Source organism: Phodopus roborovskii, unplaced genomic scaffold, assembly GCF_943737965.1.
Source record: "Phodopus roborovskii unplaced genomic scaffold, PHOROB, whole genome shotgun sequence".
Taxonomy (NCBI): Eukaryota; Metazoa; Chordata; class Mammalia; order Rodentia; family Cricetidae; genus Phodopus; species Phodopus roborovskii.
In genome coordinates, this window is record NW_026125059.1 from 2,033,055 (window position 1) to 2,060,073 (window position 27,019).

Consider the following 27,019-nt stretch of genomic DNA (forward strand, 5'->3'; position numbering starts at 1 on the left):
GTGCTGGTTTTAACTGCCAATTTGATAACATCCTAGTCTTACCTGGGGAGACGGTTCTCAAAGAGGAGTCACCTGTTGTTCCTCTCTCGTGACTGTGGGTGTGGTGTGACCCGGTTGTCTCTGTTTCTGCCCCTGTGACTTCTCTGCAATGAGAGAGTGAGACCTGGAACTGTAGGCCAAACAAGTCTCTTCCTCCATCGGTTGCTTTTGGTCAAGGTGTTTGATCATGGGGTTAGAAATGAAGCTGGAACAGTGCTGTTGGTTTCCACAGATCCCCCTCTTCCGCTCCCCAACTGTTTGTCCCTGTGTGTAGCTGAGGCAGAGGTAGGCTTTGTGCAAACCTGGGCCCTGAAGCCAGAGCCTCTCAGAACCCGCACAAGTGGTGACTTTTCCTGTGTTTGCATTTAGTGGCTGCCCCTGGGTTCATGTGTGCTGTGAGTGCCATGTTTTGTTGCAGAAACAGCTCTGGTGCAGACCGCACCTTAATCCCTTACAAGGGTCCTCTGACATGTGGTGTTCACCAAAAGCACACCCTCCACTTTTTTTTTTTTTTTTTTTAATAATGAAGAATTGGGGTTCAAATCCTAGCAGGGCTTCAGAATCCTATGTGGACATTGTGCTACTGCGTTACACCACCAGCCACACAAAAAGTCTTTTACAAAAACTGGATTCTTACTGGAAAGCTCTTAGCCTAGAGATTTATGGTTAGGCCACCAGGGGCTTCCTGTGGGCTGGACCCAGAGCACAGCCAGTGCAGTAGGCTGGAGCCTCTTGTAAGCCTAGGGCAGTAGGCAGGACAGCAGGGCTGAATGGGTGCTCGGTCCAATCATGGTTCAGAGAGTGATGAGGGGGACAGGCTGTGCTGGGACAGAGGATCAAGTTTAGGACAAGACTTGGAGATCCATCTGAATTCACTCCAATAGAAAAACCTCCTGGTCCTCTAGAGTGGAAATAAGTCATCTGAGTGTGGCCCCCAGGCCGTAGTGCTACTCTGCTGACAGGTTGGCAGAGGCCCCTCCCTTGTGGGGTTTGAGCTCAGCAGTGTTGCTTTGCTGCTGCCCGCTAGGACGTGGCTAGGATCCAGTACAGGCCCTAAGTGTCTGTGCTCCATGCACGTGCTCTGCTGTGCTGTGGCCTGGTGTGGTGCCATTCTGTCTGTCTCAGTCTTTGGAGGCTGTGTGTAGAGCCTTGTTGTAGGGCTTGTTGAGCCAGGCTTTTAGACCTGGAACAAGGTGTGTATCCGGCTTTCCTGGAGCTTCTGGCAGGGCCAAGTTGGGGTAGGGCTGATGAAGCAAATAGGTCAGTGTGGTGGCCCCTAGGGTGTGCGTGTGCTCATGCACTATGCTGGCTGTGCCCCAGGTGATCCAGCAGCCCCCGAAGCCTGGAGCCTTGATCCGGCCCCCGCAGGTGACCTTGACGCAGACACCCATGGTCGCATTGCGGCAGCCTCACAACCGGATCATGCTCACCACACCACAGCAGATACAACTGAACCAGCTGCAGCCAGGTGAGGCCCCGGCTGCTGCCGTGCAGGACTGGCTAAACGTCCCGGAAACGGCCAGTTGTGGGATAGTACTTGATTTCATTTAATCATTGTGATAAAAGTCATGTAACAGACAGCTCACCATTTACATCATTTTATGCATACCACTCAGCAGCTTCATTGATGAGGTCATGCGGTCATTGCCCTTGTCACCGTGGTTCCTAATTACCTGAATGACATGTGATTGCCACTCTTAGTGTCTGTTAGGTCACAGACCCTCTAGCTGCCTTCTCCCTTTCCTAGCAGTCAGGCCATGGCTCCTGCAGCTCTCATGCCCTCTGACCTTGTGCTAGTGGTCTGCGTGTTCTTACTCCCCTCTGTCTACCCTCCCACTCGGCCCCTCACGCCCACCCTCTTTGCCACAGGTGACAGAAAGTATGCTGTGCAGTAGAACCCTGCAGCCCCTCCCTGTGGACTCCTCAAGGCACCTAGGCCAGTCTAGATTGTGTGGTGTAAACATTGTTCCCACCCTCTAAAACCCGTAAGATCCCAGAAACCCACTTGCTCCTTGGGGTTTGAAGGGAAGGTTTCTCTCCCTCCAGGCCCCATCACGCTGCCTGTGGTGTATTACTCGCTGTCTTTTCCAAAGCTTGGCCGTGGCCCCCTCCCAGGAAAGTCCACTCTGAAGAGTAACTGCATCAGTCTGTTCCTTTCCCCAGAACTTGGGCCTTTAGATTATAATAGTACCTTCCCCCTTTTGTTCCCAAGGCAGCCTCACTGTGTTGCCCTGGCACTAACCTGCTGGACTCCAGTAACTCGGCTTTAATTCAGTCTCTTAGCTGGAACTACAGATACTTACCATGTGTCTGCTTACTGTTAACTCTGCTTGTCAGAAGTCATTCCTGTACTTACTTAACAGTTTGAGGGAGCCTAGTGGCGGTGGCGCTCACCTTTAGTTTCAGCACTCAGGAGGCAGAGACAGGTGGAGCTCTGAGTTCAAGGCCAGCCTGGTCTACAGAGTGAGTTCCAGGACAGCCAGGGCTACATAGAAAAACCCTGTCTCAACCCCTCCCCCAAAAGGAATTTGAGGAAATACAGAGTAGATGCTTGAAATATGCAACTAAACTTTTTTTTAACTTAGGGTTTAAATGTCATTAAAACTTGAACCTTTATCTTTAACCTTGTAGTAAATTATATCTTTTGAGAATTTTACTTATAAAGCCACAGGTGCATGCTTCTCTGGAGTTGATGCTGTTGAGGAAGTGAACTACAGATAGGGCATAGGGGTGGATGGTCTACAGTGATCGGTGTTTTGGATGTGCCCCATAATTTTCCTAACACTGTCTGTCTTTCCCCTCGTGCTTAGACATGTATTCTTCCTTACCTTTTCAATTTGAGATTTCACACATGTACACAGGATGTTTTGATAAAATCCACCTTCTTCCTCCCCCAACTCCTCCCCACACCCCCCTCCCTCCCAACTTTGATGTACATTTTAACAAAACCCTCTGAGTCCTATTGGCGCTGCAGGCTATATGCATGGGCACAGGACTGTGCACTGGAAACTGACACCCCTTTCCCAGCTGCCAGCATTTCACAGGAGCTCTCAGGAGTCCCTCCCAATGCATACTAAAATGGGGAAGAAAAAAAGGAGCCAACGACCTTGTTATTATTGTTTCATGTGTTTATGGTTGTTTTGCCTTCTTGTATGTCTGTGTATCATGGCATGCCTGTGGTCCTTGAAGGCCAAAAGAGGGTGTTAGATCTCCTGGAACTGATGTTGGCCACTGTGGGTGCTAGGAATCGAACCTGGGTCTTCCAGAAGAGGAAGTGCTGGACCATTGAGCAATCTGTCCTTCCTTTCATGTTGGAATTTTAATGGGCTTGATCTTAACAGGTGTTGTATAAGCAGCCTGCCACAGCTGCTTTGTGTTTGTATGTGCAAGGGCCTGCCATGCTTAAAAACACTTTTCCCAGCAGTCTTCCACGCTCTCTTACTCTTGCGATCTTGCCTCCCCCTCCTTCTGTGATGATCCCCCGACCTTGAGGGGAGAGGATATGATGCTCTGGTCTGATACGGGTGCCGGGAGCCGAGCTTGGGTCCTCTGAAGAACAGTACAAGTGTGTGACCACTGAGGTCAACCCTGCGACTTATACTTGTGTAGCATTTTAGAGGAACTGGTGCAGAGTTTGGAGAATGTCACTGTGAGGAGCGAGGAGATGGCAGTTTCTCCCTGGGGCTGATAACGCTAACAGAGTCAGGCCTCCGGTAACAGTCTGTGGTCTCCATTGTGTCTTTGGCTTTGCAGTCCCTGTGGTGAAACCCACCGTGTTACCTGGAACCAAAGCCCTTTCAACCGTATCTGCACAAGCAGCTGCTGCACAGAAAAACAAGCTCAAGGAGCCAGGGGGAGGCTCCTTTCGGTAAGGACTGACACCCCTGTGTACTTTAGGAGAGCCTGGGAGGGAGCTCTGTCTTTCCTACTGGTTCTTGGCACCGGTGGCCTCAGCACTGTGCCTTCTACTTGGTTCTGATTGCACATCTCTGTCAGTGTTTGCTTCTGACACGGGTAGAGCAGTGGAGGCTTGGTGCCCTGTGCAGGGACGGAGAATAGGTCAGCTGACTGGTGCCACACTGCGCCAAGGTCACTACCACCAGTAACACAGATGGCCCTCACCACCCTGACTGCTCCCTTGACTCTTGATGGGTAGAATGGCCAGCATGGACGTTGTTATATCCTGAGATTCTTGTGTGGATGCACCAGAGGCCATATCACAACCTTCACTGTGACTTAACAACAGGTGGTGGTTGAATTTCAGGGAGACTCTATCCCCAAAGCTGTCAAATGGGGCTGGATAGAGTTGGGCGCTTTAGTGGCTCTGTAGGGTAAGGAGCAGTCAGGCAGAGCATGCCAGCTGACTTGAGTGGATGGGGAGAGAGGTGAGCTGTATATATAGCAGGAAACCCTGTACCACAGGCTTCTAGGTGCTGTGGCTAAGAGTGGAGGAAGGGAGCTGGAGCTCTAGGACATGTGGGTAAGCTGGAGTTAGCGGCAGCCTTGGGTCTCAGCTGGGCATGGGAGGCATGCTCCAGAGCCATAGTGGAGGCTCGGGCTCTGAGCTGGTCTGCTGGAAGAGCCTAGGCACACTCATTCCCAGCTCTCTTGTCTTGTCTACTAGAAGCTGTTTTCCAGTGAAAGGCCAGTGGGGCTCTTCAGAGAAGAGCGGCCTTTAGAGCAGGAACAAGCAAAAGACAGTGTGAGCTGTGTCTGCCTCATCATGTCAGGACAGGACTCAGGTAGTGACATGAGCTGAATTGGGCCCTTCCTATAGGCCGGGCTGGGTGTGACATGCAGATGCACAGCATCGAGAAGGGCAGGACCACAGCCTGAGCAGGAATGGAAACCGATTAACTGGTGAACAGTAGGAAGGTTGAGTGTGCTCATGGCTTCAGGAGGCCTCCAACACACCCGCCAGCACAGCTGGGTGGGGGAGAGGCCACTCAGAGTACACAGGAGCAGGTAGCAGGGTGGGAAGGGGTAGTGTGGCCCAGTGGAGCCTTGCCAAGGGTCAGTCTGCAAGGAGGGCATTCTGTTGTCATCCTATGACTGACTTTGTGCCAGGGGCATGTGTCAAACACAGGCGGAGGGGTGTTGAGTGAGGGATACTGGAGGGGCCTTGTTGCTGGATGTAGACCTCCCCACTGAAGAGGACAGTCCTGGGATAGGCGATTATGCTGGGCCATTTTCACTTGGAGCCTCCATCCAGGAAGCATAAGCAGAAGTCTGTCTGGGATCTGGCTAGCTGTGTTCGTGGTGGCTCAGCCAAGAGGTTAGCTCTTCCTCCACCTCCTCTGGGAGCTTGTGGCGGATGAAGAAATCGTGCTGGCTGACTTCCTTTCTCCTGAGAAGTTTTCAGGTGACAGTTTCAGAGCAACAGATGGTGGCGTGGGTTTTGTTTTCTCTGGACATGTGTGGACTCGGTTTAGCCCTGACCCCACACCATCTGATGACAGCTCATAAGCTAGTGCAGGGCCTGGGAGAGCCTGGTGCCTACTGCACTTTCTTGCCGTTTTGCTTGCTGCCACTGAGTTGGAACCACCTTGGTGAGCGGTGATTTCCTCTCCTCTCCAGGGATGACGATGACATCAATGATGTCGCTTCAATGGCTGGAGTGAACCTGTCTGAAGAAAGTGCAAGAATATTGGCCACAAACTCTGAGTTGGTGGGGACACTTACTCGATCCTGTAAAGACGACACCTTCCTCCTCCCCGCACCTTTGCAGAGGAGGATACTGGAAATAGGTATGTTTGCACCTGACGATGTCACTAGGATGCTCAGTGTCCACATCTGTGTCTGATGTGCTCCGTGACCCTGATGAGACTCAGCACAGCCCTTCTGCAGTAGCTGCACTGGGTGTGGGGGTTGTAGGTGAGCGTGCCCTCTGCCCGGGTTTGGGCTCAGCCCATGGTAGCTCCATTGGTGGCTAGCAGGTAGGGGAAGGGTGGGCAATGGCCGCTGTCCTGCTTAGGTTGCCCTTGACCATAGAAGCATTAGTAGTGGCTGAGAAAGACAGTGGTAAGTATCATAACGTGCTCTTTTTCTGCACGGCCTGCAGGTAAAAAGCACGGCATCACGGAATTGCATCCGGATGTAGTGAGTTACGTGTCTCATGCCACACAGCAAAGGCTGCAGAATCTTGTAGAAAAAATATCTGAAACAGCTCAGCAGAAAAACTTCTCTTACAAGGTAATGGGGCTGTTTTCCTGGGGAATGGCTGTGTTCTCAGCTCCTCATCCAGAGCTGGCTGTCTAGAGGGAGCCTTGGAGCCCTGGTTGTTCCTGTGCTTGTTCTTGGCCACACGCGTGCGCACACACAGTCCCTGTAAGGGCTCTCAGGCCCTCTTGTGTCTGGGCCCTGCAGGAGTGCTCTGCAGGGATCTTGCTTTGGAAGATGAGACTGTCAGCTTAGAAAACTATGGGCTCTTCCACTCTTAACTCCATCCAAATTGCCCAGCACCTGCTGCTGACCCTTCTTGAGCCATGAGCTAAACCTGCAGGCTCTCAGTCAACTGTGGCCCTGTTTGTGGAGTGAGTCTTAGGCAAAATGTGTCTTGAGCAGTTACACAGATGTCATGTCATCTGGAGTCACTGTGCCTTCAGGGCAGCTTATGGCGAATTGTCAGATTTAAAAACACATCTACAGCCAGGTGTGGTGGCATAGGACTTTGATCCCAGGTCTCCAAAGGCAGAGGCAGGTGGATCTCTGTGAGTTTGAGGCCTGTCTGGTCTACAGAGCAAGTTCCAAGACAGCCAAGGCTACACAGAGAAACCCTGTCTTGTAAAACCAAAACAAACAAACAAAAAACAAAAATAACACTTCTACAAAGAAGAACTTAAATGTCCCTTAAAAATGATCAAAGTGTATCAACTGGACACTGGGACTCCTGGTAACTGGATGAGATGTCCCCCTCCTCGTGAGAGTGTGACCGCAGAGTGAGGCGTGAGCAGCCACCGTCACCCGTGGGAAGGGTGCAAGGCGTGTTCGTGCTTACTGGGGCTCCAAAGTCATGGTGGACAGTGTTTTTCTATTTTTTTTTTTGTAGGATGACGACAGATACGAGCAAGCGAGTGATGTCCGGGCTCAGCTCAAATTCTTTGAACAGCTTGATCAGATTGAAAAGCAGAGGAAAGATGAGCAGGAGAGGGAGATCTTGATGCGGGCAGCAAAGGCAAGTTAAAGGCACCCTGGGGCTCATCTTGGAGCCCTACTCTCTCCTGAGACACTCACTAGACACATCGGGTTCCCGTGCTCAGAACCATGTTTCTGGCTGGTGTGACCCGATAGGTTGGGGGAAGCCTGGTTCCCTTGGCGTGCTTTAGCTGCTGGAGGCTGCATGGCAGGAGTGGACTTTCCCTCCCTCCCTCCCTCCCTCCCTCCCTCCCTCCCTCCCTCCCTCCCTCCCTCCCTCCCTCCTTCCTTCCCTCCTTCCCTACCTCCCTCCTCTCATTATATAGCCCTGGCTGACCTAGAACTCACTATGTAGAGCAGGCTGACCTCAAACTCATGAGATCCCTGCCTCTGCCTAAGTGCTGGTATTAAAGGTGTGCACCATCATGCCTAATGGTGTGGGCTTTCTTACGATGTCTCTGACACCTTACCTTCCCCACTTTGCAGGCTGTGGCTGTGGGATCACATTGCCCTTCAGTCTAGAGCATTCACAGCTAAATGTAGGAACCTCGTTTTTTCATTATTAGAGTCATTTAGAGATGTTACTTTCAGTGTTGAGCTTTTTGTGCATGAGGGGGTGACAGCTGTGAATGCCAGTCCTCACTAGGCCCTGAGCCTCAGGAAGCCTTGTGCTGGCTCTCTCTGCCCGAACCATACTGAGTCAGAGGCCCAAGATTCTGTGTTATCACATCTGTATGGTAGTATTGACTTTTTTTTTCCCCTCACGGTGTGTAACCTAGATACCGTCTTTTGGATATGTAAATGTTTATAAAATCACTAGGAATTCCTATGTGACTGGGTGCTGCTGTAGGGTGACTGCGGGGTGACTGCAGGGTGACTGTAGGGTGACTGTGACTGTAGGGTGACTGCGCGGTGACTCTGGGGTGACTGTGACTGTAGGGTGACTGTGACTGTAGGGTGACTGACTATAGGGTGACTGACTGTAGGGTGACTGTGACTGTAGGGTGACTGCGCGGTGACTCTGGGGTGACTGTGACTGTAGGGTGACTGACTATAGGGTGACTGTGACTGTAGGGTGACTGCGCGGTGACTCTGGGGTGACTGTGACTGTAGGGTGACTGTGACTGTAGGGTGACTGACTATAGGGTGACTGACTGTAGGGTGACTGTGACTGTTGGGTGACTGTGGGGTGACTGTGACTGTAGGGTGACTGTGACTGTGGGGTGACTGTGACTAGGGTGACTGTGACTGTGGGGTGACTGTGACTGTGGGGTGACTGTGACTGTAGGGTGACTGTGACTGTGGGGTGACTGCGGGGGTGACTGTGGCAGCAGTGTGTCAGTGTTGCTCATGGAAGGCCTGACTCTCCCTTCTCTCCTCCTTTCATACACAGTCTCGATCCAGACAAGAAGACCCAGAGCAATTAAGGTTGAAGCAGAAAGCAAAAGAGGTGAGCTTCCCAGTCACGGGTTCTTCAGGGCGAGCTTCCCAGTCACGGGTTCTTCAGGGCGTTTGCAGCCCACGCTCATGCCTGACGCCCAGCAGAAGAGAGAATAGTTAAGAAACCCTGCCGTTTCCGGCTGTGGGTGTTTGTTCCTCCGTAGAGCTCTTGGGTGATCGGTGCCATCACAGGCTTCTCCTGTGTAGTTGGCATTGGCTGGAGGTTTGTTTCATAGTAATAATCTTCTCTGAAGGTTAGGCCCCTTAAACTTGTTCTTTTCATTTTCTTAGCATTTTAAGTTAAGCTTCTGTTTTTAAAAGTCTTAATATTTTTGGTTACAGACATGTTCTTAGTTTTAAAAACCTCAACTTAAAGAAGCTGTGACGTAGGAAACTTGAGAAAGTTCTTGATAGCTGTTGCTGTATTTGCAGTAAGAACTCTGGAGCAACGGTAACTCTTGTTTCCTTCCCACCATGAAGATGCAGCAGCAGGAGCTGGCACAGATGCGGCAGCGAGATGCCAACCTCACAGCGCTGGCGGCGATTGGGCCCCGGAAAAAGAGGAAAGTGGACTGTGCCGGGCCGGGGTCGGGAGCAGAGGTACAGTACAGCATGGGACTGAGGTCTGGAGCCGGGAGCGCTTTGCAGCCCCTCAGTCGCCAGCAGAGGCTCCTGAGCTGTGCTTTGCATTTGGAACTTACTTGTGCAAATCACATGACTTGAAACACGTGCTCACATGTTTGACTATGATGAGGTTGAGACCAACTTTTGAAAAGCTTGGGACAGAGCTCAGAGCAGAGTGAGGCAACCTGCAGGGCACCTGCTCCCTGAGCACAGTCTGTGTCTTTCTTCTTCCCTAATGGCTGTCATTGGGTGCTAGGAAGGGCAGTAGCAGCCCTCTGTGTCTACCATCACGGCTGCCCCTGCTCCTGCCGAGGGTGCAGCGTGTGCATTGCATGTGCATTGCTAGTCCTGGTGGCTTGCAGGCTGGCTGGGCTGGTGTGTGATTCTGGTCCACCTCTCTGCTGAACTGACGTGCTTTATCCTCTCTCTGGGCCTTTTCACTGGTTATAAAACTCTAGGGTGTTAGTGGGTATTGTGTTACTTTATCTGAAGGCCTGTGGTAATTCCTCCCCATGCCCCTGTATGTGATCTGTCTTGTCTGCCTGCGGTGACACTTGGGGCCTTTCCCTACGACATTTTCTTCGTTTTAGGTTAAATCTCTGGGTGTTCATCCTGCTTGCATTTGCTGAGCTGCTTAGATCCACATGTGGATCTGTACTTGAAGAGTTCGTTAGGTGTGTTTCTGCCCCCATCTATCTGCCTTCCTCTTGGTCTCCAGTTACACACGCACTGAGGTGTGGCCCGTGTTCGTTTGCATCAGTATTTTTCCTCTCCACCCTCAGGTTGGGTCATGTTCCTGGCCTGATGGGAACTGTGCCAGCCCTGTTGGCTGTTAAGCCCCAGTGAGGCTCTCATGTACTAATGTAGATTTCAGTTCAGAGCATCTAGCAGCAGTCTCAACCTCAAAGGCCATCAGGAAACACAGGTATTTACAGATGCAGAGGGATGGTTATGAAGTGGCAATGAAACAGTTTTATGGTGGGGGGGGTCACTGTACATGAGGAACTGTATTAGAGGGTTGCAGTATTAGGAAGGCTGAGAACCATGGCTTTGGCTCTTTGAAAGTGTCTGTCTAGTGAGTGGCAGACATGGAAGTCTGGGTGGTGGCTGTGTCCCTCCTAGTCTTTGAACATGTGTGTTGAGGCTTGTGTCCCAGCCCCAGTTTCTCCTCACTGCGCTCTCTCAGTTGCCGACCGCTCTGCTGTTTCGTTGCATATCTAGGGACTGTTGCCTGAGTGCTGGCCATCCTGGGTCAGCTGTGAGGAGGCTCTGGGTGGTTTTCCTCTGAAGTCTGTGGGCTGGACTCCTGTTTTAATGGCCACTTGAGTGTGTTTGCTCTGCTAGTAAGACTCTGTCCAGCACGATGGCAGGAACAGCACCCCAGTCTGTGTGTGGCTTTTAGGATGAGTCTTGATGAAATATGACCTTTAACCCTGGGGAGCAGCTTGTATAGCATCTCAGCTTGAACCCTTCTGGTGCCACTTTGCCTCATCCCCATAGCAACTGCTGTCTGTTGTGCTTGGACAATGGTACCCTGCTGTGGAGGCTTGCAGGTAGATTCTGGGACAGCACAAAGTGACTTGAACAGGGCGGTGTTGTCCCTGCTAAGGACTATTGACCCATCCCCAACCCTAGTGCCAGTAGTGACTCTCTTGAGCCGTGTTCTTTTGGTGTGGAGACTGCTTGAGCAAGGAGTACCCTAGAGACTCAGAGAACCCTTCTCAGGGTCAGTAGAATTCCGGGTGTGAGATAGGGAGAAAGCATAGGCCAGAGTCTTAGGTAAGTGTGTTGTCTGAGCTGTATTGTAGTTAGGTTGATTTCCAAGTGAATTAGGAAGAAGAAAGCATAATTCCTGGCCCTCATTCAAAGCACTGGCTGGCATCAAGATTGAAGTGGCAGGCTGTGCTCCACGTGACTTCTCAGCAAGAGCCGGAAGGAGCTGGGTCTGGTGATCAGGTGTGCAGGCCTGCACGGCCCACACCAGAAGAGAGGGGAAGAAGTGAGCTCACTTGGGTAGCACACCTTCAGAAGGCGAGGGGAAGACACTGATGATGTTTTGTTCCCTCCTGGGTGTTTTTGTGGCCTGCCGAGTTATTCTAAGATGTAAATCCTGGTAAACCATCACCGGGTTGAGGTGCTAGGACATTGTCAATTGCTTGAGCAGTCCCTTGTGTCTGGCCCCTCCCTCAATGTCCTGACAGGCACAGCTTGAAGGAATCAAGGCCATGAGCTACCTCTGCTGTGCAGCCCCCTGGCCTGTTTTTCTTAAGCGTGTGTAGGGCTGCAATGTCACACACATACACACGCACACATGGATGTGTGTGCTTCTTCCTTTGACGAGGTGAAACGGATTGTTGCCTCTGATGTGCCTGAAGTGGAGTCCTGGATGGTCTAGGCTTGCCAAACTGGAGAAAGAACCCGTTTTCTGTACAGGATCACATTTGAAAGTCAGAGTGGCATTGGAGTGCTGGGGTTGGTGGAGGTTAGAGAATTCAAACTCAGAAGGACAAGGTTTTACTCACTCTCTGTGGTTGTCTTTTTCATGAGTAGCTCTGGTTCTGGGATCTACAGGGTTGGAGCCCAGAGAGGGGGCAGCAAAAGAGTCCTCCCACCTCTCACTGGCCAAGGTTAGCAGAGAACTGAGTGATGCCCCAGCCGCTGCTTGGCTGTGGATGGCGGGAGGTGTTTCTGTGGATCTCACTGTTTTGTCTAATTTCAATGTGCTACCCTCACCTTGTCAACACACGGCACCGTGCAGTGATGTCCCCTCCTCACCATCCTCCTGCCTTACCTCAGAGAGAGGCTCCAGTGCTGCCTTGCTGAGTCTACACTCTCGGGGCCTTTGCGGTAGTTCCCAGAGCAGTGATCCCCAGCCTCGCCAAGAGGCAGCAGCCTTCAGTGCCCTGCTGCAGGTTCCCTGGTGCAGCGTTCTGTCATGCATGGTAATCTCCCTTCACGTCTTTTGCATGTTTCTCCACAGAAACTGTCGCCTTAGATGGTTTTCCTGGGTGGGTGTTCTTTCTGTGGCAGAGTCTTGTTAGAGATCTTGGCTGTTTGTGTTTCTCTCCCACTGTTAACCCTTTAATCTCTGTGTAAAAGGAACATCTCCTTCATCGGGGAGGTAACTCAGTAGTAACACACTTGCCACATAGGCAGGAGGCCTGAGTTTGCTCTCCAGAGCCACATAAAGGGCCAGGTGCAGTGGTGTACTCATAATCCCAGCACCGGGAGGCAGATGGGAGAACCCAGGCAATATGGCTGAGCCAGCGAGCTCCAGGTTCACTGAGAGACCTTGTCTCGGATAATGTAGCCATCAACTTCTGGCCTTGCGTGCACACATGTACACATGTGCCTGTGCACATGCATGCTTACGTGTCTCCTTAGCATCTTCTTTACCTGTGCTTATGCATTTGTTGTTTGAGACAGCAGCTCTTGCAGCTTACTCTGGACTTGAACTTACTTTGTGACACAGCATGACCTTAAACTCACATGCCCTGCCCCCCCCCCCCCATCGGGCTTGGGGAATACAGGCATAGGCCACCATGCCTCCTTTTGTCCTTTAGTCCACATTTTTATTTTTTTGTTTTCATATGACATGGCTTTGCTGTTTAGCCTGGGCTGTCCTGGAACTCACTCTGTAGACTATGCTGACCACAGGGCACACCGCACCTGCCTAGTCTTTATTTTCAAATGCAACTTTATTCCTGGATTCTGTTTCTGTGTTTTGCTCACTCTAATTCATTGTGTTCTTTTATGTTTGTTTTTGTTAGTGTGTTTAGCTTGTTGTGAATGGTTAGACGTTTTCTTTGTAGTATTAAGGTACATCTAACTAAGGGCCAGTTACTTGTTACAGTGTTCTGATTTGGGTTCACACACACATACCCAGGCTCTGTCACTCAGGCTGAGGTGTCATAGAGCCCTGTGCCCCTATGTCTGCCCCTGCCCCGTTACTGCTGACAGCTCTGAACCTTCATGAAGAGTCTGTGGGGCTGGACACTGAGACGTCACCATCGGCATCTGCTGAAGCTCCTGTCCTCACCATGTTGTACATTGTTGTTGCCTGCTGGCCTGTGTGTGGTGTGTGGTCCCTTACTAAGCAGCTCTGTGCGGAGAGCTTGGGGGCCCGTCCTGGCCATGCCTCATTCCCTGAGGGAGTGGTCGCCGTGTCTGTGGGCTTGTTTTGTCGTGTGTGTTGTGCGTTTTCAATGTCACTTGTTTTTCTTGTTTATCTAGCTTTGATGGTTTTGAGCTTGGACTGGTTCTGGGTTGTTTTGCTGTGGCTTGTCATTTCCCAAGATTCATTTGCCTCCAAACACTGAAATAGTGTGGGCTACAGGACCAGGCCCTTTGCGGGGACCAGTGCTCTTTGGCTGGAGGTAGTGTTTCGAATGAGCGAGGCACAGGGTAGGTGCTGCCGGCCACTTCCACCTCAGATCCTCACTACCGCAGTCTATATTCTGCTGAGGACATGGACCTGTCCCTAGGCTGCAGGCTCCACTTAATACCGTAGGTCTTCACACCTTCCCTTCTCTGGGGATCCAGTTGAGCTGCTGGTTTGCTTAGTTCTGATATGGCAGTAAAGTTTCAGAGTGGCCGTGCCTTGTGAGAAACATGCACCCTGTGAGCGAGCGAGCGAGCGAGCGAGAAGGAAACCGTTTTCCACAGGGTGCCGTGTGTGTGTGTGTGTGTGTGTGTGTGTGTGTGTGTGTGTGTGTGTGTGTGCGCGCGCGCGTGTGTGCGTGCGCTCACCTTTACAAGCCCACACGGCACCTGGGTTCTCTGGGTTGTCAGAGTGGCCTTCTGCTACTTCGGTGGGACCACACTGGCTTCCCAGCTCACTGGCTCAGTGCAGATGCTCTGCACCGGCTCTGCCTGTGTTGCATTGCTCGTGTTGGCCGAGTCCCATTATTTTGAGTACAGCATTGACATGGTTCTAAGAGTCAGGACGTTACAAAGGGATGTGGATGCAAACAAGTGCCTGTCTTCTGTCTCCACCCATGTGTATCCTCTTTTCTTCCCTCATGGAAGGAGACCATGGCACTGGTACCCTTGCCCCTTGGCAACATGTCCTGGTGATGACTGTATCAGTGACAGGCATGTTGTGTTGAGTCCCTGCTTGGGTGCCCTTGGGTGCCCTTGTATTGGCAGGCGGTGTGAGACAGACTGCTTCTTGTAGCCTCAGCAGCATTTGGTGGGGGAGGGGGAGTGCAAAAGATGCGTGGTAGGTGACTGAGAACAGGCTTCTGGCTAGGCAGTGAGCTCGACGGATAACGGTAGGGTCCTGTCAGGGTTAGGGCCTTGACCGTGTACAATTGGTTACTTCTGCCAGTGTGGTTTTGGGCAAGTCCAGTGCATTGAATCCCGTGGTCCAGGTGTGTTTCTGTAGTCTGGTGCATTGAAGCCCATGGTCCAGGTGTGTTTCTGTAGTCTGGTGCATTGAAGCCCATGGTCCAGGTGTTTCTGTCTCTGCCTCTCTTTGGGGGTTTTGCTGTGGAGGGGCTGTGTCACATGTGACACAGAAGAATCCGTAAGTGACACCTCTGACGCAGGCCACAGGTAAGCGTTGGGAACTGCTGCTTAGGTCAGTGTGCTGCCCTGGGCTGGACTTTTGGCTGCCTTGGTCCTTCCATCAGCCCAGGTTCCCTGTGCTTGTTGCTTTGAGCCCTCCTGATTGTTGTGATTTTGGTGTGGCGGTATCATGCTGTTGGGCTTTCTGTCAGCTAAAATAATTTGGGGTGGGGGTAGAGGTTGAGACAGGGTATCCCATGTGATCCAGGCTGACCATGAATCTTGTGTGAAGTTGAAACTGGCCTAGAACTCCTGCCAGTCCTGCCTCCACCTCCCAAGGGCGGGGATTACACGTGTGCCCTGCCAGACTGAGACTGAGACTGAAAATGTCCTGGCAGCAAGTCCAGCTCATTAGGCCTGAGATGAGTGGTGTGCTCAGTCTCTGCTGCTCGCAGTGTTGAGGGCAGTCATGTGCAGTGTATTTGCTGTGTCCTTTTATGGTTTGGAGTTTTGTGTTGTGTTGCTTTGATTTTTGGTGTGTGTCATGCATGTGTGTGTGGTGCTTGAACACAAGTGTGTTGGTATACATGACTTCCTGTATGCAGAGGCCAAAGAAGGAACCAAACTTGCTGTTTTGGTAAGGCTGGCCAGGAAGTTCCTGGGATCTACCTGCCCACTCCCTGTGCTCCGGTTAGCAGGCACGTGCAGCCGTGACTGGCTTTTTACTTGTGTGCTGAGAGCTTGAACTCTGATGTTTATTCTTGCACAGCAAGTGCTCTTATCCTTCGAGTCATCACTACCCAACATGCCTTTCTTAGGGTTTCTATTGCTGTGAAGGGACATTATGACCGTGGCAACTCTATAAAGGGAAACCTCTCATTGGGCCTGGTTACAGTTCAGATAGCCCACTGTCAGCATGGCAGGGAGCATGGCAGCATGCGGGCAGACAGGAAGAGAGGCACTGGGCCTGGCTTGAGCATCTAAAACCTCCGTCCACCCCAGTGATGTACTTCTAACAGGGCCCTACCTACTCCAACAAAGCCACACCTCCTAATAGTGCCACTCCCAGTGGGCCTATGGGGCCCATTACATTCAAACCAGTACTCTTGAAAGTTTCTCTTTTATCTTTACTAATTATTATTATTGTGGTGTTTGTGTGGTTTTTTTGTTTTGTTTTGTTTTTTGTTGTTTTGTTTTGTTTCCCCTTTCCGAGACAGGGTCTCACCCTCTGGCTGTCCTGGAAATCACTATGTAGACCAGGCTGGCCTCGAACTCACAGATTGCCTTCACTGATACAAGCTTTCGTCTGTCTGTTTATTTAGTCCCGAGCTATGACTTTGGATGACTGATTTCCTTCTCTTTCCTGATTTTCTCCTTTTCCTGGGCTTGTGTGTTCATGTTGGCCTCTTCTCCCTGAGGTGGGTGTTGTCTCTGCTCTGTCTGGGATCCGTGCTTCTGGTTTCTGAGCCCCAGGAGTCCTGTTGCTCATTGCTCAGAGGCTCATTGCTGCCCTGGTCTCCTCGCTGGAGCAGGCACTTGGGTGTTTTGTTACTTGTGGGGCTCTGGCGCCCTCTTCTGGCAGTATTGAGAACTCTCTGCTTGTACCATGTCTTGTCAGGAGCTGTCAGAGTCTGCTGTCAGAGGTACTTGTTTTGCAGACCTCAAACCTCTCTCATTTCTCCCCCTTCCTTTCATGTGTGGAAGATTCTGTTTTGCTGTCTGAGGACACGTGCAGCCTTACAAGGGATCCTTCCTCATGCCTGTGCTTGGACAACCTGGGCACATGCCCTAGGTTCCTCCCCTTCCCCAGTGTCCTTTGTGTCTCGACCTGTTGTGAGCAGAGTGTGGTCCTGCCCTAGGGGTGGGGTTCTCTCCTAACACCCTGGCTTTGCGTGGGGCATTTCTCTGAGGGACTTCATCAGAGCCTTGTGCTGGGGAGGTGCCAGGCCCTGGTGCTGAGCCGCTTAGCATTGATGTCACTTCTTAGGGGCCTTCTGGGTGTGTGTTACTGCTCCTCACATGCTTTGCAGGTGAGCAGGGCTCGTGTGGGAAGTTCACAGAAGTGAGGGCAGAGATACTGTCTGTGAGGGCAGAGCAGAACTGGGCCACTGATAGTTCTGGTACTGTGCAGGCTGCTCTCGGATGCTACTCTGACCTACTTGCTTGTCGTTGTCTAGCTGGGCAGGAGACAGTGGTCTTAGGGTCTCCCAGGATCCCGCACACTGTTCTGGGGTACAGAGCTGCAGTCTATGCTGGAGTGTGGGGCCCCTCGGTGAAAAGAGAATCAGGTTGCAGCAGTGTAGTCTGCAGCCTTGCGGGGGGGGGGGGGGGAGCCGCCCCTCCCCTGGGGCACAGCCCGACTCTGTGCTGCACAGGCCCCGGGCTTTCAGCTGAGCCTCCCCGCCCAGGGGCCTGTGAGACTGCTCAGGCTGAAGACAGTGTGTGCACCCGTGCCCGCGAGTGGTCTGGAAATGCGTGGGCGCCAGCAGTCTTGTCAGTCAGGCCAGCTGTCGCAGTCGAGAGGCTGAGGGGTCTGCTCTTGTTTGCCGTGGCTGCCACCCCATGGCTGCTCAGACGTGGCTGTGGCACCCAGTGGGCTGGGCCTCAGCCGGCACCTGTGCTTCTACAGCCCCAGCCCCTCCCTGCTGCTTGTAAGTGAGACTGTCGTGTGTGAACACCTGACTGCTGACCCCTCAGGTTGAGAGGGTCCCACGGTGACAGTTGTGCCACCAGGATGGAGGCCCAGGTTGCCAGAGCCTCATCCCTGTCAGCACTTGCTGGTCAGCAAGTTTGGGGCTCCAGTTTGAGCTGTTTGTTTCCATCTCTAACTCTAGTACTTCCTAACTATTGTGCCTGAGATGAGAGCTTCCCCTCCCTACAGCCCGGTGTTGGCTGTTGAACCTCAAGTAGAGGCCTGAAATACAGCTTGGACTCTGCCCACTGACACCCGGGCCCAGGCAGGGTCTCTCTTGGGCCTGTAGCCCGGGTGATTTGGGTCAGGTTGGCAGCGGTAACAAGAATGGGACTCACATGTGGAAATGGGGAGGCGTTTTGGATTTCGTCCTGCTGCTGGGACTCTGCCGACCGCAGCGGCCCTGCTCCTGTTGCAGACCCTTCTTTACTGTGTCTTCTCAGAAAGCGGCATGTAACTCCTGTCCCGGTCACCGAGACTCCCTCCCCACCTCCCCTTTGAAGGAGGCTCATGTGCCTGCTGGCCCAAGTGCTCATGCTGTGGCCCAGTAACCTCATGACGCAACAGGACTGGGGGGGGGGCTGTTACTGGCAACAAAATCCAAGGAGATTGTTTACCCAAAAGGATGTGGTAGCAAGATGATGGTGGAGGCCGGGGCCAAAGAAGGACAGAGGTGTCTTCCCAGCTTCTGAGGAGAGAAGTACACTGTCTTCATTTGGACTGTCTTAGGCACACTTTGACCTGCCTGCCTGCCAGCTTCCTGTGACTGCCACCCACTGGCATCCGGGCCTCTGTGGCCACGTGGTTAGACCGTGAAAGCACAGAGCGTATAGACTTCAACATGCATGAGCAGTTTAACCAGGAGGATGCATACCTGCCCGGGTTCTCTCCTGAGCAGAAGAGGAGCACTGCCTGCTGGGATCTGCGGTTTGAGCCCGGCAGGGTGTGATAAACTGCTGGACGCCAGTGGCTAGTAGTCACAGGCCAGGCCTAGTGCACCCATGTTTCTGAGCAGGAAGGAATGGGGTCAGCTCGCTGGATAGCTGGTGGCACGGGCTGGGTGTCCCAGCCAGGGGGAGCAAGGACTCCCCCCCTTTCCTCTTGGTTGTGGATCACCATGACCCCTGAGCAGTCAGCCTATCCAGATGACCAGCAGCCCGTCCAGCCCAAGAATTCAGGCCTTCTGCTTCTGTTAGCCAAGCAGGGATGGCACAATCCCAGGTGTGAGCTTCGGTCCCTTCACCGGAGCCTCTTGGGCAGTATTTCTGTGGAGATAGAGACACTGGGGACTGAGTGCCTCAGAGCCTCTGGATGGGAGCCACGGCTTTTGTGTTTCCTCCCACCCAGGGCCAGTGCTCTGGGGCATCGAGGGGTGGTACCCTGAGTGGTGTAGAGCGGAAAATGGGGGCCTCTGCCCTGGTTAGGGACTAAAATGGCAGCTCAGCTCCAGCCCTAGGACCATGGAAGGGGCTCTGCTGTGGCTGTTTCCTTCAGAACCAGGGTCCTTGGGATGATACTTAGGGGATGCTTGAGTCTCACCCCCTCCCTCCTAACTGTTTTACAGCCACTAATGCACCTGCCTTCCTTCTCATCACTAGGGCTCAGGCCCAGGCGCAGCGGTCCCAGGAAGCTCCGGCGTGGGAACCCCCAGACAGTTCACACGGCAAAGAATCACGCGGGTCAACCTCAGGGACCTCATATTTTGTTTAGAAAATGAGCGTGAGACAAGCCATTCACTGTTGCTCTACAAAGCATTCCTTAAGTGACAGGAGGAGCCGGCGTTTCTGACGGGACGCATGCCTGCGGACTTTTTATATATTTGCAGATTACGCCTTTTGTAACAAGCAAACAGGATATTGTTTAAAACAGCCACCTCTTTACAATGCAGCAGTTTTATACTCCTGTTTCTAAATCAGCTCTTCAGTGCGGCAGAAACCATGTCTGCAGCAGAGAGAATACAAAGGCCTGTGGATGCTCTTACAGGACAGCTGACCCGAGCTCATCCTCGACTGAGTGGCCTTCTTGCCAAACAAGCCATATTTAAAGACTGACGGAAGCGCTTAGCAAATAATTAGCAGTTGCTCATCCTGTGTGCGTTTTGGTTCAGTTCACTCTGACTCACCCGCTAGGTGTGCGTCTACAGCCGATGACCTCATTTCTGTTACTTTACTGTCGTAGCAATCAGTTGGCGAAGCAAACTGATTTTTAGACTATTTATCACCCATCCCCACCCTGTCCCTTACCTCCCTTCTACACAAAATTTCCCCAGGAACACAACCTCCAAGCAGGGTCGCATCTCTGCTGGTGGAGGCCGGGGTGCAGCACCTGTACAAATGTGTTTATTTGCTGCAGTTGGGAAGCTGTAAAGTGGAAGGAGACGAGAACCTTTTCAGCATAAATATATTTTACTTGCACTGTGTTTTTAGCTCAGAGTGAAAACTTAGATGAAATAAATCAGAGTTGAGAAGAATCAACAACAGACTGTTTCTCAGTGTGGATCAAGTGTTGGAAATGGTTGGTGTATTTTGTCAGTAATTGTATATAATTTTTTGGCACATAACATAAAATGGCTATGTAAACTATAATTATTTTGCTAAGAGACTGTATGCAAGCTGTGGCCAACCTTACAGGCGTCCAGAGCAAAGCCCCCTCTTTGTACCTATTTTTTTATTACAAATATACTAATTGGTTCTTTATATTTTCAGAGGTTATTGTATTAAATTGTCTATTGATAGTACTTTTATGACTGTAAATACTTTGGCTTCTCCGTGTGGATTCTCATGTTAGACTTTAATTCGCACGTGTGAACTGAACCCTGATCAGTATTTTTTACCAACACCTGAGAACTCCTTTCATTTTATCTTTTAGGAAATCCTCGTCTTTCCATTTTTTCATGTAAATTTTGCACAGTTACTTGTTCATATGTAAATATTTTACTTTCAAAAATGAAGTTTTTAATTGCTATTGTTTTATATAGGATTGAAAGAAAATTAACTCCTTTATTAAAAACAAATTTATCTGTATTTGTTGTGCCTATTTTTCCAGTTTCTGAGTCTGATAATGCTACCAAAATTCCTCTCTGGTCCTTTGAATCTAGGACTTAACTGTGAGGACAGACCCCCTTCAGGGGGTGGCAGTAAGGCCAGTCCTCTGTTCTGTCCACCCAAAGGGCATGGGGGAAGCTGTGCTGTATGTATGCCTGTACCATCTGGGCTCGTGATCAGGGTTGGTGTGTATTACTAGTAGATGGATACCCCAGGGTCAGGGTTGGTGTGTATGGTAGATGGACACCCAGGGTTGGGTTGGGGTGTGTATGGTAGATGGACACCCAGGGTCAGGGTTGGGGTGTGTATGGTAGATGGACACCCAGGGTCAGGGTTGGGGTGTGTTTGGTAGATGAACACCCAGGATCAGGGTTGGTGTGTTTGGTAGATGGATACCCAGGGTTGGGGTTGGGGTGTGTTTGGTAGATGGATACACCCAGGATCAGGGTTGGTGTGTATGGTAGATGGATAACCCAGGATCAGGGTTGGCTGCAGGTAGGACACCCCAGGGTCGGGTGGTGTGTATGGTAGTGGATAACCCACGTCTTTCCTGGATGTAGAGACAGGGTAGAGAGTGGATAGAGTATCTGGATCACCCATCAGGGTTGGTGTGATTGGTAGATGGATACCCAGGGTGGGGTTGGGGTGTCAATGGATACCCAGGGTCAGGGTTGGTGTGTATGGTAGATGGGCACCCAGGAAGCTGGCTGCAGGTGCCAGCTAGTCTTTCCTGGAGTAGACAGTAGAGAGGGATAGAGTTTCTGTCCTCTTGGAGGCACCACACTACTCCTGACTCAGTGTAACTGGAGCTGGTCCCCAGGTTGAGCCTCTACCGCAGCAGGCAGGTAGGTAGGCTTACCTGAAGACCCTGACTTCCAAGACATCCCTGATATCTTTATCTCCTACAGAACAGGGGGCGTGAACAAATATTCTCAGTTCATGGTGAGATGGCTGGAGGCCTGAGGTCTGGGTGGTAGGGGTTTGGCTTCCAGGTTCTGGGGTGACCTCTCTCTGCCTTCCCCTTTGACCAGCAGCTCCTGGCATGGGTCTCTTGTGCTTTCTGTCCGAACACTGGTCTAGTTGGGTCAAGGATACCCAAGCAACATCATGTTATCTCGATCGCCTTAGCGAAGACTCCATCTCCTGGGGCTTTGATGCCCCCCTTAACTTTTGGGAGGGGACACAGTTCAACACACCAAACCTGCAATGTTGAACAGGGTGAAAATGGGACCTGCAGTTTGAGGGTGATGGCAAGATACTGTGACGGACAGTGGACCGTGGCGTAAGTTTCCTGTGGCCTCACTGCTCTTGTTCCTTGGCTTCCTGGCCTGCAATGGACTGACACCGTAAAGGCTGCTGACTTTCTGTGGGTTTTCATTTTCTTGCTTTTTCTGCTGTGTCCGGGCCTCCAGGACTTAGGTCTGTGTGCATTGAGAGGACCCTGAAGTGGTGGTATTGCCCCCAGGCCTTTCCAAGGTTGGGTTCATGAGCCCATGTCATACTTGTCAGTGTGACAGGACTCATTCCAGGTCCCAGGTCCCATTTGCACATCAAGGCATAGAAAGCCATGTGATGCCTTCTCTTGTTAAGTTGGGGACACAGAGGACCTCTGATGTCAGTACTCCCAGCGGGTGGGCTGATCCCATTAGGCAAGAGATTTGGAGAGGGAGAAGAGTTGAAGGTGACTTGGTTGAAGCAGGATGCTTGACCGGGGCAGTGAGAGAACTCAACAGCGCACTTGAGGCCTGCAACCTCGCTGTAATTCTGCATACTGGCGGAAACGGACAAATGGCTAGCAAACGTGGGAGCTTGCTCCTAACAGAAGCAACCAAACAGAGTACATCTAGAGTGCCTTTAATGAGCGCTATGTAAGACAGCAGTTTCCTGTTGCTGTGACAAAATCTCTGGTAGAAGTAACTTGAGGGAGAAAGGGCTCAGGGTTCAAAGGGGCAGCCCCGCCTTGGCGGAAACTCAAGGTGGCAGAGCTTGAAGGAGAGTGTCGAGTGTTGTTGCTGAGCTCTCCTCTCCACTTACACGGTCCAGGATGGAATGTGAAACCCATGGACTGGATGCCAGCTACTGTGGGGTCTCAGTGAAATGGCAGGCATGCCCAGAGGCCTGTCTCCAAGGTGAGCTATCACAGGATCTTCACTTCAGGCCAGATTTGGGAAGATATATCCAAAAACCTAGGTCAGTGGTTCTCAACATGTGGGCAGAGACCTCCCCAGGGGATTGCATATAGGATATTTACATTACAGTTCATAACAGTAGCAGAATTACAGTGATGAAATAGCAACAGTGTGATTTCATGGTGGCCAGGTCACCACAAAATGAGGAGTTGCATTAAAGGTTGCAGCTTTAGGGAGGTTGGGAACCACAGCCCTAAGTGGAACAGTGCTATGAATATTTACAGCCCCTGCAGTCTGGATTCAGAAATCCACATGGAGATAAGGGCTTAGAATAGATGCTTTGAGAAGACTTTATTTTGCCTTAAGGTTGGGGGTGCAGTCACCATGGGATGGTGGGCGAGTCCTGGTGGCAGGAGCTCGAGGCAGCTGGATCCAGTCAGGAAACTAGGGCTCAGCTCCCTTTCTCCTTATTTAGTGCAGCCCCACCGTGGGATGCTGTGCTACCCAATTTAGAGAAAATCTTGCCACTATGACCTGATCCAGAAACCCAGTCCACAGACATGCCCAGAGCTTGTACGTTTCCTAGATCATGCTGCAATGTTGACAGTGTTAACCATTCCATCCCCAGCCCCATCTGTGGGACAGAGCCCAGAGCTCAGAAGCCATTAGAGCCTTCTGTGCTTGATGAAGCTCAGAGTCTTCCAAAGTGAAGGACATTTATGGGGACACGGAAATATCCATTACCTAGGAAAGGTCACGCGTCTGGTGTGCAGAGAAGCAGATACCACGGCAGCGGTGAGGAGAGAAAATCCAGGTGATGGAAACAGATCCAGAGATGGGTCAGGTATGGTGGCACGTGAAGACATCCAGACACTGAGACTGTTGAGTACCGGAGAAGTGGAGAGAAGGCTGGGTGCGGGCCGGTGTTTCTACAAAGCCTCTTCAGCTGGGAGAAACAGCGTCGGTCGGTCTGGAAGGAGTTGCCTCACAGGTGATAGGGTGGAAGACAGGTGGGAGGAGACAAAGCCACAAAAATCACATGACACACGGCATCTTGCTGGAATGAGGCAGGCTGTGTGGACAACTCCAGGTGGATGTGGGAAGTTCCCAGGAGAGGGGGAGTAGAATGTGAGTATCAGTGAAGGCTGCCTTTTAAACAATTATGCGTATTGTGTCTGTGTGTGCGTGTGTGCGCATCTGTGCGCGCGCGTGTGTGTGTGTGTGGGGGGGGGTGAGTGCAGCTGCCTGAGGAGGCTGGAGGTTTCTGCTTCTCCTGATGCTGGTAGTCCTGATGAGAGCTGGGAACAAGAGCCCTAACTGTTGAGCCATCTGTCTAGCTCCAAGAGGTTTTGCTTTGTTTTCCAAATTTGATGAAACCTAAACTCAGTGAAACTTGAGCATATAAAATATGAAGGGAAAAGCAGTATCAAGGGACATAAAACTTAGTATAAAAAGGAAAAATTTAGCCTGGCCAGTGCTGGCGTACACCTTTGATCCCAGTATTTAGGGGGCAGAGGCAGGCAGATCTCTGTAAGTTTGAGGCCAACCATGGTCTATGGTCTACAAAGAGAGTTCCAGGACAGCCAGGGCTACACAGAGAATCCCTGTCTCAAACAAACAAACAAACAAACAAACAAACAAACGGAAAAGCCCAACAAACCAAGGATGACAATTTTGTTGGGAGAAGTGCAGGGACGTGACGGCAGTGCATACTTGAAGCACTGAAAGAAAACATTTCAAGGTTTTACCCAATAAAATCTCTCTCTCTCTCTCTCTCTCTCTCTCTCTCTCTCTCTCTCTCTCTCTCTCTAAATGGGGCAAAAGGCGTTCAGAAGTACAAAAATTGAAAGGCTTCTCAGAAGGGCACCTCATAAAATTTTGACATCATCCCTGATATCGGGTACCGTCAAGTGCCCCCCAGCGTGGCACACAGGACTGGAGAGATGCACCTGAAGGCCACTAGATCGCAGACCATAACGGAGATGTACTGCTGTAGACGTGCTGATGGCAACAAGGCCATCCAAAGACGCTTGGCCATGACCGCTCGGGAAATGTCCGTTAAGATCGCAGCACGGGGACTGCCCTTTGGAAGGAAGGATGCTATAGGACAGGATGGCTGCTGGGAGCCAGCTCTCTGTGGGTGTGCAAGGGCACCACCACGGCATGGAGGCGCCCTGAGAAGTTAAGCACAGGCCACGCAGGAGAAAGGTCTGTCCCAGCTGAGGTGCCTGGGGACAGGGAGCCCTGATGACAGCAACTACAGCGTACTTCTGGAACCCGGCCAAGGGTGGCTTCAAGGGACACAAAGGGAACATGCTGGGCAGACAGGAGCATGCTACATGACTGTGGAGGCACACGGTAGGACATAGCCAGCCGTCAACATCCATCAGATTATATGTAACACTGGCGACTCACATCTGTAATCCCAATACTCAGGAGACCTAGGCAGGGGGATTCCTGGTAGATGGAGGCCAGCCTGGGATATATAGTAATAGGCCAGTCAGGGCTACAGAGAGAACCTGTCTAAAAAAAAAAAAAAAATCCAAGGAGCTGTAGAGATGGCTCAGAAGTTAAAAACATTTGTTGCTCTTGCCAAGGACTCTGGTTTGGTTCCCAGCACCCACACAGTAGCTTAAACCATTCATAACTCTAGTTCCAGGGAATCTAATGCCCTGCTACTGACCCCCATGGGCACCAGGCATGCACATGGTACATATAGACAAACACTCATACATATAAAATGAAAGAATCTTTAAAAATCCAGTGAATCAAATAAAATTGGTAAATTTTGTTGTAGGCACATTATATCTCAAATACAGCTGACTGGAAAATAGAAAAGCAAGTATGAGTTTGGGGCTGGAGAGATGATGGCTCAGCAGTTAAGAGCACTGGCTGCTCTTCCAGAAGACCTGGGTTCCATTCCCAGCACCCACACGACAGCCCCCAACTGTCTGTAACTCCAGTTCCAGGGGCTTATTCTGGACCCTCTGGGTACCAGGCCAGCATGTGGCACACAGACATTATATACAGACAAACTCCCATATACACAAAGCAAAAAAAAAAAAAAGTAACAATCTAAAAAAGAGGTAAACAGTCTTGAGAAAATGCCACTACATGGATCAAGGTGAGCCTCAGAACAGTTTCAGGGACACAGTTCCATTTGGGTGAGGGGGTGAGCCCTCCATGCTGTGAGGGTACCCTTGAGCCTTGAACCCATCTTGATCATCACACATATCTACGCTGCCTGTGACAGGAAATGGGGATGCAGGGACAGGCACTTGGCCATAGAGAGGGTCTCAGAGGTAGGTGCTTCAGTGAGTGAGTTGCAAGTGGCTTTCTCAGCAAGAGAATTTACACCAAGTTGACCTGTTATGGCCTGGCCTCTTTGTGGGGCAGCCATGTGCATATGCCCTGTTACCTGGACATAGCTCTGATCATGGCAGGTTAGATGACTCATGAAGCCCTTCAGGAGGCCCCGGACCCTTCCCAGGCTTGCAACAGGCTGGGGGCTAAAGGCTAGTACCTGAAGTCAGTGGAGGCTACAGCTTCTGTGAGTCTGGAAGCCTGAAGTGGTAGATGAAGCCAGTGTGTCTGTGAGGTCTTGGGACGTGTGTGATACAAACCTCACCGTCTTGACAGTTTCATTTTTGTGTTACTGGGCTCACCTTTCCAAGTGGGTCACTGGTTGGTTGTTGGTTTATTGACAAGGTTACAGCCTGCTGGTTCTGTGTGTGCCACACCCCTGCACACACCCTTAACCATGGGCTCAGATAGACGGCCAGAGTTCAGAGCTACCTACCGTAAGGAGAGGGCTGTAGATGATGGATAGGTCCCACCCTATGGGACACTGACAGCTGGGGAAGCCTGGGAGTTGACACTGGACCAGTTGGCTGTAGGTTTGCATTTGAGGAACCAAGAGAGAGCCTATGGCTCCAGAAGGACAGACTAGGGTCCTTGGTATCACAGCCTAACCCTATTCCTGATGACTCTGAGGCTCCTTACCATGGGGCTTGGATGCAGCTTGGTGACCTCAAGGTCCCAGAGCTAGCTAGATACACTGTGGGACAGGGTTGAGGCTTTTTGTGTCTGCGCCATTTTAGGAGAAGCTGAAGGCTGGACTCCTTTCTGCCTGGGAAAAGGGTTCGTTCCCTACCACTTCCAAGCAAGTGATCCAAGCACTAAAAGCCACTGAGCAGTTGGCCCAGAGCCCAGGCAAGCCCTTCCCAGGGTGGCACAGTCCTGAGCCCTGAGCCCAGGCAGCTGGGAGGAGAGGCTGGAGACCCAGCCTGTTATTGATGTTTGATGTCCACGTGGAGTCCTGAGTTCTCACATTTTTTTTTTATCACATTGTCTATTTCATGATTTTCATAAATCATATTAACAAACTAATAAATGAAAACAGTAAAAGC

The 27,019-nt window shown here is 51.3% G+C and overlaps 1 protein-coding gene across 1 annotated transcript in view; it reads left to right on the top strand.

Annotated features, from left to right (window-relative positions):
- Taf4 (TATA-box binding protein associated factor 4) overlaps positions 1-20,460 on the top strand; it is a 65,456-nt gene extending 44,996 nt beyond the window's left edge. Inside the window, exons 8-15 of the mRNA XM_051184915.1 lie at positions 1,360-1,507; positions 3,793-3,907; positions 5,617-5,786; positions 6,101-6,231; positions 7,088-7,213; positions 8,567-8,623; positions 9,094-9,213; positions 19,036-20,460. Coding sequence (XP_051040872.1) covers positions 1,360-1,507; positions 3,793-3,907; positions 5,617-5,786; positions 6,101-6,231; positions 7,088-7,213; positions 8,567-8,623; positions 9,094-9,213; positions 19,036-19,203 — 1,035 coding nt within the window. The 3' untranslated portion in view covers positions 19,204-20,460. The remainder of the gene's footprint in view (positions 1-1,359; positions 1,508-3,792; positions 3,908-5,616; positions 5,787-6,100; positions 6,232-7,087; positions 7,214-8,566; positions 8,624-9,093; positions 9,214-19,035) is intronic.
- The last annotated feature ends 6,559 nt before the right edge of the window (positions 20,461-27,019 follow it).